This window comes from Labrus mixtus, chromosome 21 (genome assembly GCF_963584025.1).
Source record: "Labrus mixtus chromosome 21, fLabMix1.1, whole genome shotgun sequence".
NCBI lineage: Eukaryota > Metazoa > Chordata > Actinopteri > Labriformes > Labridae > Labrus > Labrus mixtus.
In genome coordinates, this window is record NC_083632.1 from 4,645,508 (window position 1) to 4,662,922 (window position 17,415).

Sequence of the window (17,415 nt, forward strand, 5' to 3'; positions counted from 1 at the left end):
GGGGGGGGGGGGGGGAAGAGGGGAAAAACAGACTGCGGCTGGAAGGATATCACATCGGAGAAAAAAGCTGGCGTTTGTGATGCTGACAGAGGTCTCATTGATGTGTGTTTCTTATTGTCGACTGAGGGAGACAAAAGGCTCCATAAAAGTAGCAGTAAATATATGAGGAGAGATGTCAGTTTCATAACACTGAGGCGGTCCTAATGGGCCTGATTGTGTTATTGTTCTCATCATCAGAGAGAGAGAGAGGCTGCTACAGACGGAGGCCTCTATTATGCACCTCTTTCACTCCCACTGGGAAAAAAAAAAAAAGTGTGCGTGTGCGCACGTACTCTTAGACGCGCACATACGTAACACTCAACGCCGTAATACGCCCGACAAGGCTCGTCGCTGCAGCTCTGACCTCCTCCTCATGCTGGTCATGTTCTCGCTGTTTGACACCGCTTGTCTGTCTGGCGGCGCTTTGCGACTCTGCCGGGTTTTCTTTCTTTTTTTTTTTTTTCAGAGATTCACCCTCGATTCTGATCCCCGCCCCACCTTCAAAGGGGACGGGAGACAGCTTTAGAGATATACTTTTAAGCTGCAGGTGATGCAAGAAGTGAAGTTAAGAGAAAAAGCGAGGGGGAGGGGGGGGGGGGGAGAGGGACGGCGTTTCAGGAGGGGGTGTTTGTGTTTTGTCAGGAGCAGGAATTCTGTGCTGCGGAGCTGGAGATGCACACATGTGGAAGAGGAGTGAAAGGGAGTTTCGTAATCTCTCTCTCTCTCTCTCTCTCTCCTCCACAAAGAATTATTAGACGATGTAGGGACGGGGAGGCGAGCACAGGCTGAGGATTGGTTGGGCTCACACAGCAGTGGAACATCAAAGCCCCAGGCATTAACCGTTTCTATCCCCAAGAGTGACAGAGAGACTCGCTTTGAAGTGCGGGGCGAGAGCGAGGGGAGAGAGAGAGAGAGAGAGAGATAGGGAGCGAGAGCAGAAGGCGACTGAGGAGGAAAACTGGGAGGATGGGTGGGGGGGGGGGTACTTTATTACCTAATGAAGGCAGTGCGTTGGTAGAGCTTAAGATGGATATGGAGGGAAGGAGTAACCAAGGCCGTGTATTGAATTTTCTCTCTCTGCCTTTATGGTGCTTATACTTCTTACTTGAGGGGAGCAGAGTTGAATTTAAAAATGAGTCGTTAATGCCCATCAGGGATTTAAAAAAAAAAAAAAAAAAATGTTTCCAAGTTTGTATTCAGGGAAGGAGGATGAGCATAAACCTGGTCGTTCATAACCGCTCAAACATCCCCGCATTACAGCGACCCAAAAGAGCCATATTTAAAAAGTGATGTCACACTTTGATGAATCTGTGTTTCCACTTTTTTTTTTTTTTACAAGTCAAAGTCGATAAATTCTAGATCCTTCGTTTACAGTTATACCTCCAGGGATGATAAATGTTGTCAGCGACCGTTTTGCCATGACGGATACGAGATGCTGACGAGCTAAAAATAGATCTTTGATGATGAAAACTGTGATGGCACTTATATTGAGTTTATTTGGCGGAGGGGGGGGGGGGGGTTCAATGTAGAGATAGGAGAGTAGATAGAGTCAGGGAGAGAGAGAGCGGGGAATGATATGTGAGAAGGGAGACAGGTCGGATTCAAACCTGGGGCTGCCCGCTTGGAGGACATAGAAGAATAGAATCAGCTTTATTGGCCATGTATGCTTACACACACACACACACACACACACACACACAGAATTTGTCTTCAGTAACTGTGCTCTCAATGTACAAAGTTAAACATTAAACATAATACAAGGCTAAATAAAAACAGGGCGCGCATACTAACCACTATGCAACCGGCGCCCCTTATATTCAGTATTTTCAAGTCATTCCTTGAATTGGAGTTGAATATACCAGAGCAGGGTCGACCCTATTCTCACTCCGGCCTGATCCAGATGTTTGAGACGGTTTTGAAAATGCTGCACGGCTGAAAACTGACTCCAATTTTTATTCACTGAAATCTCGAGATGTTTGTCCAATAAAAAAAAACAAATTTAGATTCTTGTTCCCTTTTGGTTTTGCCACATGAGGTGAGCAACACTCCCCCAATTATCTTAATAGATCGCAGGTGACGATAAAATCAATGGAATTTATGAACAGATAAAAAAACAAAAAACAACAGCAACGTTAAAAAAATGAATCCCTAACTAAGAGGTGGAGCCGATCACAAGTCCAAACTCAAGAAGCCTTCAGGGGTTTCTTGAGCCTCTAGGCCGCCCCTTAAGGGTGGGGGGAATAGTACTAGTAAAGGCAGTTTTATTGAGTTTTATTTAGGTGGACTGAACCTTTAAAAATTGGCATGTTGGAGGCTGTAAATGCAGCAGCTTATATAACTGCAGGGGGATTGTGCAAACCCTGAGACTAAAGGGGTATTAAAGACTCCCTGACTGACTCTATAGTCTCTAAATTCTCTAAATGAAGATAACAGCTCGCCAGAGATAACATTTTTTCAATTTAGGGGGGGGCGTACAAGTCATTGATTTCCATTTCTTCCTGATTTCCCTTTTGTCCCCGATCCCACCTCGGCTTACGCGCTCGGTGTAATACCCCGGAAATATGATTGTTTAAATACCGGGGGCCTCCATTATTTATCACCTCGAGTCATCGCTCGGGGAGATGAGAGGAGAACAGAGAGAGGCCTTTTAGAGCACCGGGCAGCCACCTCAATATCTGAGATGACGAGTCCCCGGCTCCACCCGGGGGGGCTGATACCGCGAGGGGCTCTGGACGGCGGCCCGGCTGCTCTCTGAGCGCGTGTGAACATGTGTGTGTGTGTGTGTGTGTGCGCGCACGCGTCTATGCCATCAGTCGCTCCAAACAGGAAGTGTGTGACGTGGCTGTCGCCGCCCCGCAGCAGCTGAGCAGCTCTCAGACCTGTTCCCACTCTCCTTTTTTTTTTTTTTTTTTACTGGTTTTTCTTACCTTCTTTTTTTTTTTTATTTCTGCGTGCAGCCTCAGCGTATCGGCTCAGGAGCGGTGAATGTGATCTCCCGGCAGCCTGCTGCATTGCAGATAGAGATGATGAGCACACAGATTTGAGTCCTCACATTCAAGTTAAAGGAGACTTTCCAGCGCCGTAACTCTGAGTCATTCCTCCTTGTTTCGAGCTGCAGACCCATGCCTCCTCTGTCTCCACTTTTAGCCCCCCACGTTTGATGACCAGCACCCCCTTTTCCCATCAGGGCCCGAGCCTCCGGCATTCTCAGCTGCCATTTTCCCTCCATTTTGGGAAACCCACGCGGCTCATTTTTTGGGGTCCAGGGCTTTGGTGACTGAGGGGGGGGGGGGGGGGGGGCAGTAACCAACACACACATATACACAGAGAGAGAGAGAGTCATGCACGTGCTCACTACTTCACTGAGCTCTACTCCAGTAGCACAGAAACGGCTCTCTGTGAACCCATGAAAGGAGAGGATCGAGGCTGAGGTGCTGCTGATTTTTGAACGCGCACCCGTGAGAAAAGAAATGTTCTCCGAGGCCGACCACACGGAGGGATTACTTCACTTTAAGCCTGACTTTCTGGAGAGAGAAACGGAGGATGTCGGTGTGAAGAGGCGTGCTCTGGCGGTCACACCTTCCCCCCAATGTTTTGAGTTTTTCTTGGAAGCTCAGCAGGTACAGTGTCAGTGAAAATGTTTCATCAGGTTTCATCGACTGGGGTCTTTTTTTTTTTTTTGTTTCTTTGTAAACTGGCTGTGATAGCATCGCACTCGTGAAGTTCATTTATCCACATCTGAGATTAAAATGCTAGAAATGAACGAGACGGGCTGAGATACACAAGAGGCACATTGTCAGACAGGATGAAAGACAGGACCCAAAGCTGTTCGTTCTCAACTTCAGATAACGTGATACTTATTTTTTTTTTTTTTTTTTTGAAGCCTTAATTTGAGAGACGGGACAGTGGATAGAGAAATTCAGGATAGAGAAAGAGAGCGAGCCACAGGTCGGATTCAAACCCAGGCCGCCCACTTTGAAGACTACAGCCTCTGCACACAGGGCGGGAAAACTAACCGCTTGATCACCGGCGCCCCCTGATACAATTTTCTTCTACAAAAAGTCTCCACACTTGAACTTTGTAGCCCTCAAATACGTTCTTTTATTAAAAGATATTTTTGGGCCGTGTTTTCCTTTTCGTTGGAGCGCTGAAGAGGAAGAGGAAATGTCAGGATGAGAGAGAGCGGGGGACGACATTCAGCAAAGGGCAGCGGTCGGATTTGAACACAAGGCCGCTGCGGCCCGGACTATAGCCTCTGTACACATGGGGCGCGTGACATAACCACTCGGCCACAAGCGACCCCTTAAATGCCTCTTAAATAAAGATTAAGAATTAAAAATACTTCAACACAGAAGACTCTTTAACTGGAAAACAAGCTGAGCCTCCTGAAGAGCTTCAGAAAATCTGTGTTTTTACAATTTACTGATTTCTTTTGGGTTTTTTTAACTTACCTCTTAATTTGAATTTTAAAAATAAAGCCAAATCTAAAATCTTATTACAGACATTTAGCCAGAATCCACTCATGTTACAGTGTCTGCAGGCATCGCACAGTGCTTCTTTACTTTTGTCACATGAAACTGACCTCATATAAGTTCTTCTGTATAGAATATAAAACATGAGATCAGTTGCAGCTGTATTACATGTTACTGAAGTGTAGGCAGAAAAAAAAAGTCCAGCTTTTGGGGAGCTTCAAAATAGCACAGTCGCTTATATCCAAAACTTTATTTATCAGCTGTTGTTGTATTCCCCAAACTGGTATCTTTATGGACGCTCATCACAGTTTACACAACAACTGTCTGATTTCCTGCTCAGCCTCTTGCATCATGTCACCTCCTGTTTATCGTTTCTCATCAGACTTTTCTTTGCGAGATTTTCCCAGGCTTCAGGAAGTTCCTCAATGAGAACAGTGTTTTTTTTATAACTTCTTTAAAAAAAAAAAAAACAGCTACAGAGCTCAAAACCAGCGTTGTAATCAACTTGGAATAAAAATGAATAAACACAGAGGTTACAGGTTCCCAGAAATTAGTTACTCAGCGGTCCCCACACTAGAAGTTTGTGTCTGGTTTTTTTATGTCTTCAATATTTTGCCCTCCAGCAGCATTCTTCAGCTTCTCCATTATCTCTGCATTAGTAGATTTTACTCCGACCAAATTTCAGTTTTAATGAAACAAACTAAATCTCAGATTCCCTTCATCTCTCCTGGACGTTACTCCCAGTGCTTCTTGTCCTCCCCCGTCCTCCCCCCGTCCTCACCTCCTGACTGAGCCGGGGTGGGGCATCAGGTGTGAGAAAGAATCGGGGACCCATGCTGCTTATTACTCACACTGGCGGTGTGTCGTATCTCATATAATATTCACTGGTTTTCCGAGCCCCCGAAGACACGGCGTGGTGTGAACAATCGGCAGCCGGCGTCAGACTGCGCTCGCTCCATGAATAAGACATTTGTCTGCTGAGCTAATTAATCCTGAGAGGGGCTGGATGGCATCTGCCTCCATGCCGCGTGACAGACACCGAGAGGAGGGAGATTTTTTTTTTTTTTTAGGACAGAACCATGTAGGGACGGCTCGTTTTCTTCCTGTTGCTGTTAGCAAATGTGAGAGCGGGAGCCTGACAGCTGCCTGAGGACCGCTGGCATGAACCAGAACAACCTTTCTTATGTGTGTGTGTGTGTGTGTGTGTGTGTGTGTGTGTGTGTTTAAAACGAGGTTTTTGTTTTACTGTACGTGTCTCCTTGTGTGTTCATATACATGCTGACTGAAGTGTCTTTTTGCTCTCTCTCTCTCTCTCTCTCTCCGTTTTAAACACACAGCTACCAGCTCAGCCCACCTGGAGGACCTGGCGTACCTGGATGAGCAGCGACACACTCCATTACGCACCTCGCTGCGCATGCCCAGACAGAGCACCACCTGCGGGCCGGGCCGCTCCGGGCAGGACCTGAGAGGTGAGCGACGAGGCGGAGCTAAAGAGAGCACACACACACACACACACACACACACACACACACACACACACACACACACACACACACACACACACCCCGTCATGTCCACTGAAAGCTGCTGCTCGTTCAGTCTGTGAGGCGCAAAGTCAGTGTCTCATTGTTGATCTCGTCCTGTGCGCGTGCGTGTGTGTGTATGTAGCTCTTTCTGACAAAACGTCTCATAGTGATGTCGTTCAGTTTGAAGACCTCGTATGACACCGACCACATGGCAGCAGGTTCAGACATTCAGAATGATAAGTCAGTTCTTATCACTGACGCTTTTGTTGGTCATTTGGAGGCATCCGCATTCATTTCAGTCTGTTTCATAACACACACACACACAAAAAAAAAAAGAAGCAAAAAACGTCCTCGCAGGAGCTTTAAGTTTTTTTTATTTTCTCCCGGTGTGTGTTTGAGCGCCAACAGGAAATGAAAGAATAGAAAGAAACAGAAGGTACCGTGCAAGACAAAAGGCGGATATTGCCAAATGAAAATGTAAAAGTAGATACATAAAGAAGTCTTTAAAAAGATTTTCTTGAGAATGTTTTCCGTGTGTTTCTGCGGCTCAGGGGGGGATGAGCTGCAACACAAAGTGACTTTGCGGCTCCAGATGCTCGACTTAAAAACGGAGAGAGGGTGAGACGCTCGTGCGGAAAAACAGACAGTCGAGGCTTTTTTTTAAACGGCGTTTACTGTCACTCGAAACGTTCAAACGGCTCTTTTGTCTCAGGTCAGGCTGCGATTGTTCACTCGCTTGCCATCAGACACAGCGCAGCGCCGCACAATAAGGGCCACTGTTCTGCATTTCATCCACAAACAACTCAGAAGCGGCTGAACGTCGGGCCGGTGGCGAGGCGAGGCGAGGCGAGGCTGCATGACGAGCGAGTTATTTTAAAAAGAAAAAAAAAAGAATTCAAAAGAAAAAGAGAGTGACGGATGATTTGATGTTTGCAATGCGCTTCAGATGCAGATGTCTGTTTGTGTGGCCGTGCTCGCGGATCAGGTTGTCAGATGTGTGTGTGTGTGTGTGTGTGTGTGTGTGTGTGTGTGTGTGTGTGTGTGTGTGTGTGTGGGAGAGACGGAGGCCGTGCACGAGAGCATTTTGTCAGGTTGTGTCACCGCCGCGCTGAAATTTGTCTCAGTGCTTAACACTCGCAGACAGACCGCGCTCCGCTGCACGCCGCCCGCCGCCCGAGTCCGACACACATCGAGCAAATCTCCGCAGCCTCCTCGCCAAAACGGCCAAATGGCCTCATGTCACAACATTATGTCCCCCCCCCCCCCCCCCTTCGCCACCCTTCTTCCTTCTTTGTCACTTAGCGTGAGTAACGAGCACACCGTAAAGCAACCCCCGGCCGCCGTCCAAGCGAACACAAATATGCGTCCCCGTGTGTTTTTAAACGCCCGTTAAGACCCTCAGTTAGCGGCGAGAGAGCACTCGGCTGAGCTGTGATGTGATTCCCCCCTGCCGACAAAATCAGAGAAATGTAAGAGAGTGTTAGACAGAACGGGGGGAAGGTAAAGGAGAGGAATGGAGACGGACACAGAGGGAAGAGCTCGTTCACTGTTACTGCCAGAGCCACTTGTTTCAACACCACCCCCCCCCCCCCCACCCCCCAAGGGCAGCCAAGTGTGTTTACATGCCGACTGACCGCGTCCTAGCATGCGTTGTGCCTCCTTGGATCAGTGTCAGAGCCCTCCTGAGTGCTCTGCTCCCGTGGTCTCACCAGGAGAGACAGAGGAGGAGACTCAGGAGGACAGCAGTTTTTCTCCCCTGAAGGTGATTTAAGGGCAAATTCCAAAATGCTTTTCTCCCCCCCCCCCCTCTGAAATGTGAGTTAATGTACTTATAGAGACTCTGAGTCTTTGTTATTTTATCCATTATGTGTTTGCATCACATTTTGTCAAATAATACATTCATGAGCAAATAGTAAGATTCCCCTGCCCCCTGCCTCCCATAGACTACACGGATGTAGACTCGATGACGTCACCCAATGGTGTCTGAAGAGACATTTTGAAGCCAAATGGGGACAATTGACGTATAACTATTGCTATATCAGCCCAACTTTCGTTGCTAGTCAAATAAGCCACACCCCTTATTATGCAAATGTAGAATAACTCTATTCTATACCCTTGGTACTGTTTTTAAAAGATTTAGATTTTTGGGCTTTTTGTGCCTTTAATGGAGAGACAGGACAGTGGATAGAGTCGGAAACCAGGGAGAGAGAGAGAGAGTGGGGTATGACATGCGGGAAAGACGCCACAGGTGGGAGGCGAAACCCGGGCTGCCCGCCTGAGACGACAGCCTCCGTACATGGGGCGCGCGCACCAACCACTGCGCCACCAGCGCCCCCCTCTTGGTACTGTTTTAACCAATTAGAAAAACAAGATATTGATACCAAATGAGTGTTTTTTTTCCAGCCTGTACATGTTTATTTCTACTGTACAATTTGGCATTTTGGGGCTCTAATGGGGATACTTTGGCTTTTGCAGTAAGCCTCTAGTGGCCACTTATGGAACTGCACTCCCGTATTGGCTTCATTCGTCGACACCGCTGGGTACCACTTGGCCCCCGCGCGATTATTCTCGATTTTATGGCCTCCCTCCCTTGCCCCTTTGTCTGCTCATTCGACCACTTTTAAAACTTGCAAATATAGATCTTTCAGGAGATTAGAAAACTTTTAAAGCACCCTCATTCTCTCAAGAGCCTGAACCTTTTTTTTTTTTTTTACTTCAGACACCTCGTCAATTTCTCCTCAGCACCACTCTCTCATTTTCAGCCCAAGAGCACACGAGGTATCTTAAAGTTACACTGCCATTCAAAATATTATTCGATGAACAATAACAGAAATGCAACTCAAGCTTTTTCTCTCATATTTCATAAACATCATAAAATATACTTTAATAGTGGCTGAAATGTTTATTATAATTCATGAACCGACACATCAGACCTATCAGTACGCTCTGAGTTAGCTGTTATATGTCGTCAGTGTGTTTGTTTTTCAATGCTAACTAAGTTTAGCTCAGCGGCTGCCGGAGACTCCAAACCGTATCGGCGTTTACCTTCCTCCCGAGCGTCCTGTTTTTAAAAGTAAACACACACACGCCCAGTCAAATAGAGCTTTGCTTAGCCATCCTGTGGGAAACTGTGAATCATGTGAGCACTTCTGCATTTTGAAGACGATCGTCCGCCTGACAGGTGTGGCAACGTAGATGGTGATTTTCAAAGCATGAGTGATTCACAGGTGTGCACGATGAGAGGCTTATCTCAAATCTTCTCCTGGGCCGCACGACGTGATGCCCGAGATGTCTGGCCTCAGTTACTGTTGTAGTTTGAAGGAGCATGAGGAATTGAGTATTTGCTTCTTCCCTCTGCATTTGGCTTTCCCACTCAGAGAAAACTGTGACATAATCGTGGTTTGTATCGGCATCCCGTCGAGCCACAGGTGCGGATTTTAAACATTTTGTCCCAGATTAAGCCTCTCTGGTTTTTTGTACACGAGACGATTTGACTTACAGATGAGCTTGAGGAGAAGAAGATTGCTGGTTTCTGTGTTGGTCAGGTGGTAACCAGCTGACAGATGCATCTCTCTCTCTCTCTCTCTCTCTCTCTCTCTCTCTCTCTCTCTCTCTCTCTCTCTCTCTCTCTCTCTCTCTCTCTCTCGTTCTTTCTCTTCGGTTTGGTTTCGTCGAAGCTTCTTTTGATGCCGGTCATCGGGGGCTCGAGCTGTGCTTCTGTTTTGAGGAGAGTGAGTCAGACTGTAATGGACCTTCTTGTGCCTCCTGCCTGCCTACCTCTAAGATTCACCACCCACCTCATCTATTCACTCACTCGCAGAACTGTACACCGCGCACTCGTTTTCTCCCTCGTTTATTCTTTACCTTATACCCTCCTTTACTCCCCCTCCTCCGAACGCTCCCTCGCTCGTCTTTCTACCTCTGCTCACGTACACACACAAAAAACAAGGCCTTTTTGTTATCTGACGTTATGGAGCATCAGGCTGATAAAAATATTCTCAACTCCTGAGGGTTTTATTACTAACATATTTACTCCCTTTTTTTTATAAACTCCAGATCCTTTGCCTTTAAAATATCCAAATATATCCAACGTGTTCCCATCCCAGTCGGTCACAAAGAAAGTAACCTTGAGTGTTTATTTGAATAATATTTCTCTCTGAGGTTCTATTTGGAGGTGAGTCCTTCAACTACAGAAACTGATGTCAGACATGTTGGACAGCTGGAGCTCTGAGTGATGTTATCACAAACACTCAACAATGATGTTAGTAGAAATCCGGTCCATCTCATGCAGCCACTGGAGGTTACCTATTCCCTCAGATTGACCTCTGTTGTCGTAGTTTAACTTGGGCATGGTAGGTTTTTTTGATTACATTATGTAACTTGCATTAATTTAAATGCAGTAAGCGTTACTTTTTATAAAGTATAAGTGAAATAAACACAGTACATCACTTTCAAGTCTACAGGTTAGTCTCCAACACTCACCATGGCGGGCAAGCCGAGGCACAAAAATGTCAAATTTCAAAATGACCTAAAGTAACCTCAGAAACGTCTTCTTGTATTCTTGGTTGACGCACTTCTTTGTCTCTGGGAGCCATGTTGTTCCAAGGTGGCATGCTCATGAGTTGCCATTTAAGCGCAACGCTGAACTATGTGTCGCCACATCCAGCAGAAGAAAGGGGCGGGATGAGTAGGGGGGGGGGGGGCTCATAGCATTTAAAGAGACATACACCAAAACGCAGCGTTCTGAGAGAGCTGGTTTCTACAGGGTCACAAACCTCCTCTGGTGCTTGATTCATGTTATATTCTGACCAAAGCACAGCACAGATGTTTCATTTAGACCACAGGGGGACTGTTTGAAAAGGTGGAGAAGGAGGATAATATGTCATCTTTAAAGTCAACCATACCATACCTTAATCTGCTGATGCAAACACTTTGTAGTCTGAAAATAGCCCCGACCAAATGCACTGTTTACTCAAGTTAAAGTACGCCTACCTCTTCGAGAAAATTACTGAGATTTACTAAATAATAAAGCCATATATTTGTCCCTATTTTCAAAGACTTCAGTGTAAACTTTGACTGAGAACAAGCCAGACAGCAGGAGGAGAAACTCTGAGTGAGAATATAATCAGAGATATGAGAGCAGACAGGGAAGTTACACAATAAAACCTGATGATTCTCTCAGACACTGAAGGTTATCTTGTTTGTTCTCTAAGACAGACCTTTGTTGTTGTCGCTGTACCAGGACATTGTTGTTTGTTTCATCTCAGCCCACATACTGTTTTTTTTTTCTTTTCCCGCTGTTGCCAAACACTTCCACTGCTAACAATCGGTCTGAATAAGTTTGAATCAGCCGCTGAAAAAGTTGTTCCCAACAAATTCACTTTTTTTTTAATTCACATTCCAGTGTGCCGGCCTGTCGACTTTGTTCGAGCTCATGATTCAGTTTGAGTCGTAGGACTGCGAGAGGATTTGCCACCAACAGGATAGGAAAGTCAGAAAGCAATGAAAGGCGCATGAATATATTGGAAGCTTTAATTTGCCGGGAACAGGACGATATATTCAGTATTGTAACCCAATGATGAACAACCGTAGAAAGAAAGAGCTGCAGGTTAACCCGAAATTGAACCACAGTTCCGTCAATTATTTACAGCAAACACAGACTAAAGGATGCCCCCACTGCTGTCTCAGCCGAGTCAGCGAGATTCCAGGTCGAGATTTGATGACAGTGCATGAACGTGTTTGCCAAAAAAACAACCGACACTGAACGGTTCCAGATCATTATCACGCCCTTATCTCCCATTTCTCACGTTGTCTGACAGCCCATGCCCTCGATCTCATCTCCGTAATCTTGTCACGATCAATAGTAATCCTTATAAAGAGAGAGATTTTAGGATGTGATGTGCAGGGGTCGCACTTGACGCGTTTACATCAACTTATATAACGTATTGACACTATTTTATTTTTTTTCTTCTTCTTCTGTTGCTTGGCTGCAAGACATGAAGTAAGTCGGTGAAAATATGCCAGCTCCAAAATAGTGTGTTTGAAATGGATTTGGAGCCAAAGAGGAAGATTATAACACATTTCTCTTAAGACTTGCATTGTCGATACGCACATCTAGGTTTATTGTGTCGCTCTTAAGCCTGCAGTGCAAATTACATAAGATTAGTTTTATTTTTCCAAAAAACACAAATTATGTAAGATCCGTTGAGTGTGGCATCTGTAGCTCTGCAAGATTTTTTTTAACTGTATGTCTGAAAAATGAGACGGCAGGAGAAGCTGTAGAAACTCACACATCAGACGTAAAAAGAGAAAAATCTCAGATAACCTGAGATAACCCATCGCTTCACTCCCCAGATTCCCTCACAACAACCGTACTCATCCTCCTCCTCCTCCTCCTCCTCCTCCTCCTCCTCCCATCATGTCCTCCCCTCCTTCCAAATCAGTGCCAAAATCAAGCCGGCTCTCCTCCTCCTCCTCCTCCTTCTCTTTCTCCTCCACCTCCCATCCACCACTTCTTCTCCTCGTCCTTCTCGCTGTTCAGCCACCGTGAGTCATCCTCACCTGGTGAATAATTAAAAAAACGTCTGAGACTCTCGCTCCGTCTGGCCATGGAGGTTTTGGTTGGTGGAGGAGGAGGAGGAGGAGGAGGAGAGGAGAGGAGAGGAGGGGGAGTGATACCTTGCTCAATGTCGCCTGAGGGGGGGAGTGTTATGGGCAGGATTATGAGCAACTTGCCATCCATCCGTCCGCACTCACGCGCTCGCTTTTCACCGCCCTGGAAACAACTCCCTCAGCGCCCGTTCACAACATGGCTGCCGTGTTTTTCTTTCCTGGAATACCTGCCACCGAGGAGCAGTAGTGGCTGCACGACTTCACGCGCATTAAAGTGGTGTAATCGTTTCTGCCGTTTGGAGGATGGCGCCCAATAGTGCGAGGGTGTGTTTAGTAATTCCACTAGGACGGAAGGAGCTTTACAGACATTGGCATCCAGTCACTCTCTCCCGCCTCCTCTTAGATAATTGGATTAGCGCCACTTTAAAACAGAGTAGCTTTGGCTACACAGCCCCTACTTTGGTTGCTTATGGTTTTTTTGTAAATGACAGCATTGGGTAGCTTTTGCATTCCCCGTCACACATGTTGCATCAGGGCTGTTTCTTTTACAGCGTGACACCCAACTGGAGGAATATTACATCACATTTAGAATCGTAGAGGAGTCACTCGGCCTCTCTCTCTCTCTCTCTCTCTCTCTCTGCCTGTGTTTATATGTGTGTGTGTTTGTTGAAGTATCTGTAAAATAGTCCGACCAGGAGGGGAGAAAAGTATTTTCTAAAACATGAAGCTGCAGCCTGCTCAGAGCTTAGAGCAGTAAAATGCAGCGCTGCATTCAGTGTAAAAAAAAAAAAAAAAAACAGCACAGCTTTTCACCCCACTTCCAGGTATATCTGTTTGTGCTTTTTGCTGATTGCAAACTAGCAGGGGGAGGGGGAGGGGGGCGGGGGGGGGGATATTCTCAGCATGATCGTGGCGTTTTCTCATGTGATGAAAGTAATGCTTGCAGCTGCACTTTGGAGTAAAAAAGAATACATTAAAGAGCGATATCAGCTCATTATGTGATGCAGCCAAACGGCCAGTCCAGCACACAGGAGTCACTTACGGAGGATGTACAGTGTACAGTATATACTCTTAATGCAACACACTCGCTCTCTTTGTAGCTCTGTGCCTGCCTGCACACAGAAGAGAGATTTCTGCAGACGCACATTAAAAAAAAAAAAAAAACCTAACTGCGCGCTCTCTCCATCTTTTATGTACGGTGCTTATACATATATATATTTTCCTACCGCTCCGACTCAGAGAGTTTTCTTTTTTGCTAATATTCTGCAAGCGTGTGAATGAGCCGCTTCCCTGGATATCATCTGACCAGCAGATATATTTCTAAACCGCACGCTGCAAAAAAAAAAAATCTACATTCAACTTCAAGTAAAAGAGAAGAAATCACCTGGGGAAGAACATTCAGCTGTTTGACTGAGCGCTCTGTAATGACTGGAAACGTAGGGCGGGGGGGGGGGGGGGGGGTCTGCTTGCACGGAGGTTAATGACTTTATTTGCAGATCCTGTTAACTTTCCCAACTTGTAACACACACACACACACACACACACACAGTCTCCCATCCCGGGGTCGAATTACTAGAACTGGATTCAATTATGTTTTATTGGGATGGATTGATCTTGGCCGGCACAATGGAACCAATTAGATTCTCCCAAAAGTGCGAACCCCCTCTCCCCTAACCTCCCTTCCAGACATGCGGAGGAATACGCTCGATGTAATTCAAAGGATTTCAATTAGTGATCGACCCCGGGTCTGGTGGTTTCCCCGTATTTCTGACATCACGATGTGCCGATGCTATTGCTGCTTTTGTTTTTGTTTTTGTTTCATTGAGCTGCATCTTTTTGCCCTGTGCTCTGATACACACAGCTGCCAGTTTTCATGCCTGCTCTCACTGCTTGTCTTTCTCCCCTCCCTCACTTCTCTGTCTCCTCTCTCTCTCTCTCTCTCTCTCTCTCTCTCTCTCTCTCTCTCTCTTTTGTCTTATGCTTGCTGTTCGTCTCAGCTTCCGCTAATAACACCCATGCCTGGCAATCCCAATCACGTAAGTTTCTCCTCTTCTCATTTGTTGCTCTCTGTGCTCGCTGGCTACTTGCTTAATGTGTGAGTGAAGTGGCAACACACACACACACACACACACACACACACACACACTCCCTCCTGCCAGCACAGCGTTTGGATTATTCACATACCACTCACATTCTTAATCAGGCGTAATCACCAGATGCTGATATAACATTTAAAGTAAAGACGCAGCACATAGAAGAGAGCGTGTTTTTTTTTTATCTCAAAGCTCCAGTCGGTTTTAAGAAGACCGAAACCCAGGAGACGACACCCAGAAGCAGCCGACTCAATTTTACAGCGCATTTATCACACAGCTTCAGAAGTTCAGAGCCGATTTTATTTTAGCCTCATCAGTCTTTAATGGTCCATATGTTGTGCTGAAAAGATGCCCAACCTCTGGAGGACTTCAGTTTAATGACTCCCCCTAGTGAGAGAACTCATCAGTCCGCCTCGGCTGATGAATAAGATGCTGTTTTTGACCTTTTGCACATTTTTTATTTTGCAAAAACAAAAAAGTCTAAATGCAACAAGTCTGGACTTTTAAAGAAGTCTTTGAACCGAAGCTCACATTTCACACCTCCAACAATAAACACAATTTATGTTTCTCCATCATCTGTAGCTTAAAGTGAGATAAAAGTTAAACCCTTTTATTTACCCAACAAGCTGATTTATCCTTTTTTTTATAGTTAGTTTTCTCTGTGTTTTACATTGTTCACTGTGACATCTTGATAAATACACTTATTTTGTTGGAGATAAATACATAAAAGATAAACTTTGTGTTCATTTTAAGGCCCTTTAGTGCAGAAAGAAAATCAAATTTAAAGCAACTTATTCATTGAAGCGATACCCAGAACACAAATATATGAGGGAAATAATGTTTAGCTTGCTATGCAGAGATCTGTGGGTGTGCAATGTGTTTGCATACATATTTTGCAGGACAGTTAAAGTTATATGTATGCCCCATGGCTGAGATTTATGAGCTAGTATTGTACTTTCAAAAACTTTCCTTAATTCAGTTTCCAAACACATAAAGAAAGAGTTCGCTTTCCAAACATTATTAAAGTGTATATTTTTGACCACTTGCAAACTCTTTGTTTCCAGTACGTTTTGCACCCTATCGGCCTCAAGACATCGCCCTCAAACCCCTGCTGTTTGAGGTGCCCAGCATCACCATGGACTCGGTCTTCACAGGCCGCGAGTGGCTCTTCCAGGAGATCGACGCCTACCTCAACAGCCCCAACGCCAGCACCAACCGCGGCGTGGCCGTCGTAGGCAACATTGGCTTCGGAAAGACCGCCATAATCTCGCGCCTGGTGGCGCTGAGCTGCCACGGCACCCGCATGAGACAGATCGCCTCGGACAGCCCGCAGGCCTCTCCCAAACGTAGGCATCCGTTTGTTTTCTTCATACGAGGTTTTTAATTCCCAGTGAGGATGAAGATCACTTCCTGAATGTGCTATTTTTAACATCATGTTCAATCTGGATACAGTCTTTGTTCTGAGAATATCAAGCGTGAAAAGATTGCATGAATGTGCCACCTTTTTTTTTTTTTTTTTTTTTTCGAGCTGTCACTGAGCATGTTGAGCTGTTCTTGTGTCCAGATGGAGAGGGGCTTCCTCTCACCCAGCCTCAGCCCACTCACGGCACCCTGGGAGGAGGCAGCTGCCCCGGGACCCCTGAGATGAGGCGACGCCAGGAAGAAGGCATGAGGAGGCTGGCCTCTCAGGTACGAGACACACCTGTGACCATGTGCGCACACACACACACACACACACACACACACATATTTCCATTCCAAACCCCTGATTTACATTTTAAAAAGAAAGCCAAGTCTTTAAAAATCATTGGACCTGAACTGCAAGAACTCCAATTGGTAATTGACTGCTTCCCCTCCAATCGGCTACTTTTTAAGAATTCAAATGCTCCATTTTCAGCCAATTGCTGCAGAAATGAGTGTGCTTATTGGAATGAAATAGTATATGCACTATAGCTGTATGAAATAGGTCAAGCACATTTGTATGCATTAAAGAAGATGAGCTCCCTCTGAACAGAGCTGCCTCTCAACACCTCCATTCCTCTCTTTCCTTGCAGCCTTGTGTGAACTAAAGGACTTATATTCTTTTGTCATATTGTGTGTCATTGGGCTTTATTTGCATATTTGAATTTGCATGTGTTGTTTGTCCATTTTCATTTTCTTCATAAAGTCGTAGCGCAGTTTCTCTAAACCGGCCATGTGAGCATACTGGCTGTGTTTGTGTTTAAGCGTGACATTTTCTTTTCTTTTTTTTTTTTTTCGGGGCCTCAGTATCTCTGTAATTAAAAAAAAAAAAAAAAAACTGCAAGATAATTTTAAATGGCTCCTTTTTAAGTCTTAATTCTCCAATTAGTGACAGCATAGGTGGCCTGAGAGCGGATGATTTGCTCTTTTCTGAAAGCTTCTTACCCGAATGAAAGCGCAGACGCCGCTGGAGTTCCCTCAAAGTGAAAATGTTTCAAGCTCATGGAGGGGGGAGGTGGAGGGCGGGGTCTCACCTGAGGGGGGTAGACTTCAAAACAGGTGGAGATAAGTTGGGACTTTGTTTATATGAAAATACTGAAATGTATGTGCAGCCCTTCTAAGTGTTAAATGTTGACTTTTTGAACAATATTCAGAAGTATTCACATCCACCTCCTGCCTGCAGTGTAAACCTGTATGAGGTGTGAAAGCGGC

General features: G+C 45.6%; 1 protein-coding gene across 16 annotated transcripts in view; it reads left to right on the forward strand.

Moving 5' to 3' along the window:
* The window catches only part of tanc2b (tetratricopeptide repeat, ankyrin repeat and coiled-coil containing 2b), a 173,048-nt gene that overhangs the window by 136,672 nt on the left and 18,961 nt on the right, over nt 1-17,415 (forward strand). For 12 of the 16 annotated variants that reach the window (XM_061028725.1, XM_061028726.1, XM_061028727.1 and 9 more), the window contains 4 exons: nt 5,849-5,980; nt 14,647-14,685; nt 15,807-16,088; nt 16,307-16,431. In XM_061028725.1, coding sequence (XP_060884708.1) covers nt 5,849-5,980; nt 14,647-14,685; nt 15,807-16,088; nt 16,307-16,431 — 578 coding nt within the window. The remainder of the gene's footprint in view (nt 1-5,848; nt 5,981-14,646; nt 14,686-15,806; nt 16,089-16,306; nt 16,432-17,415) is intronic. The other 4 variants (XM_061028730.1, XM_061028731.1, XM_061028732.1 and 1 more) reach the window with 1 other exon arrangement.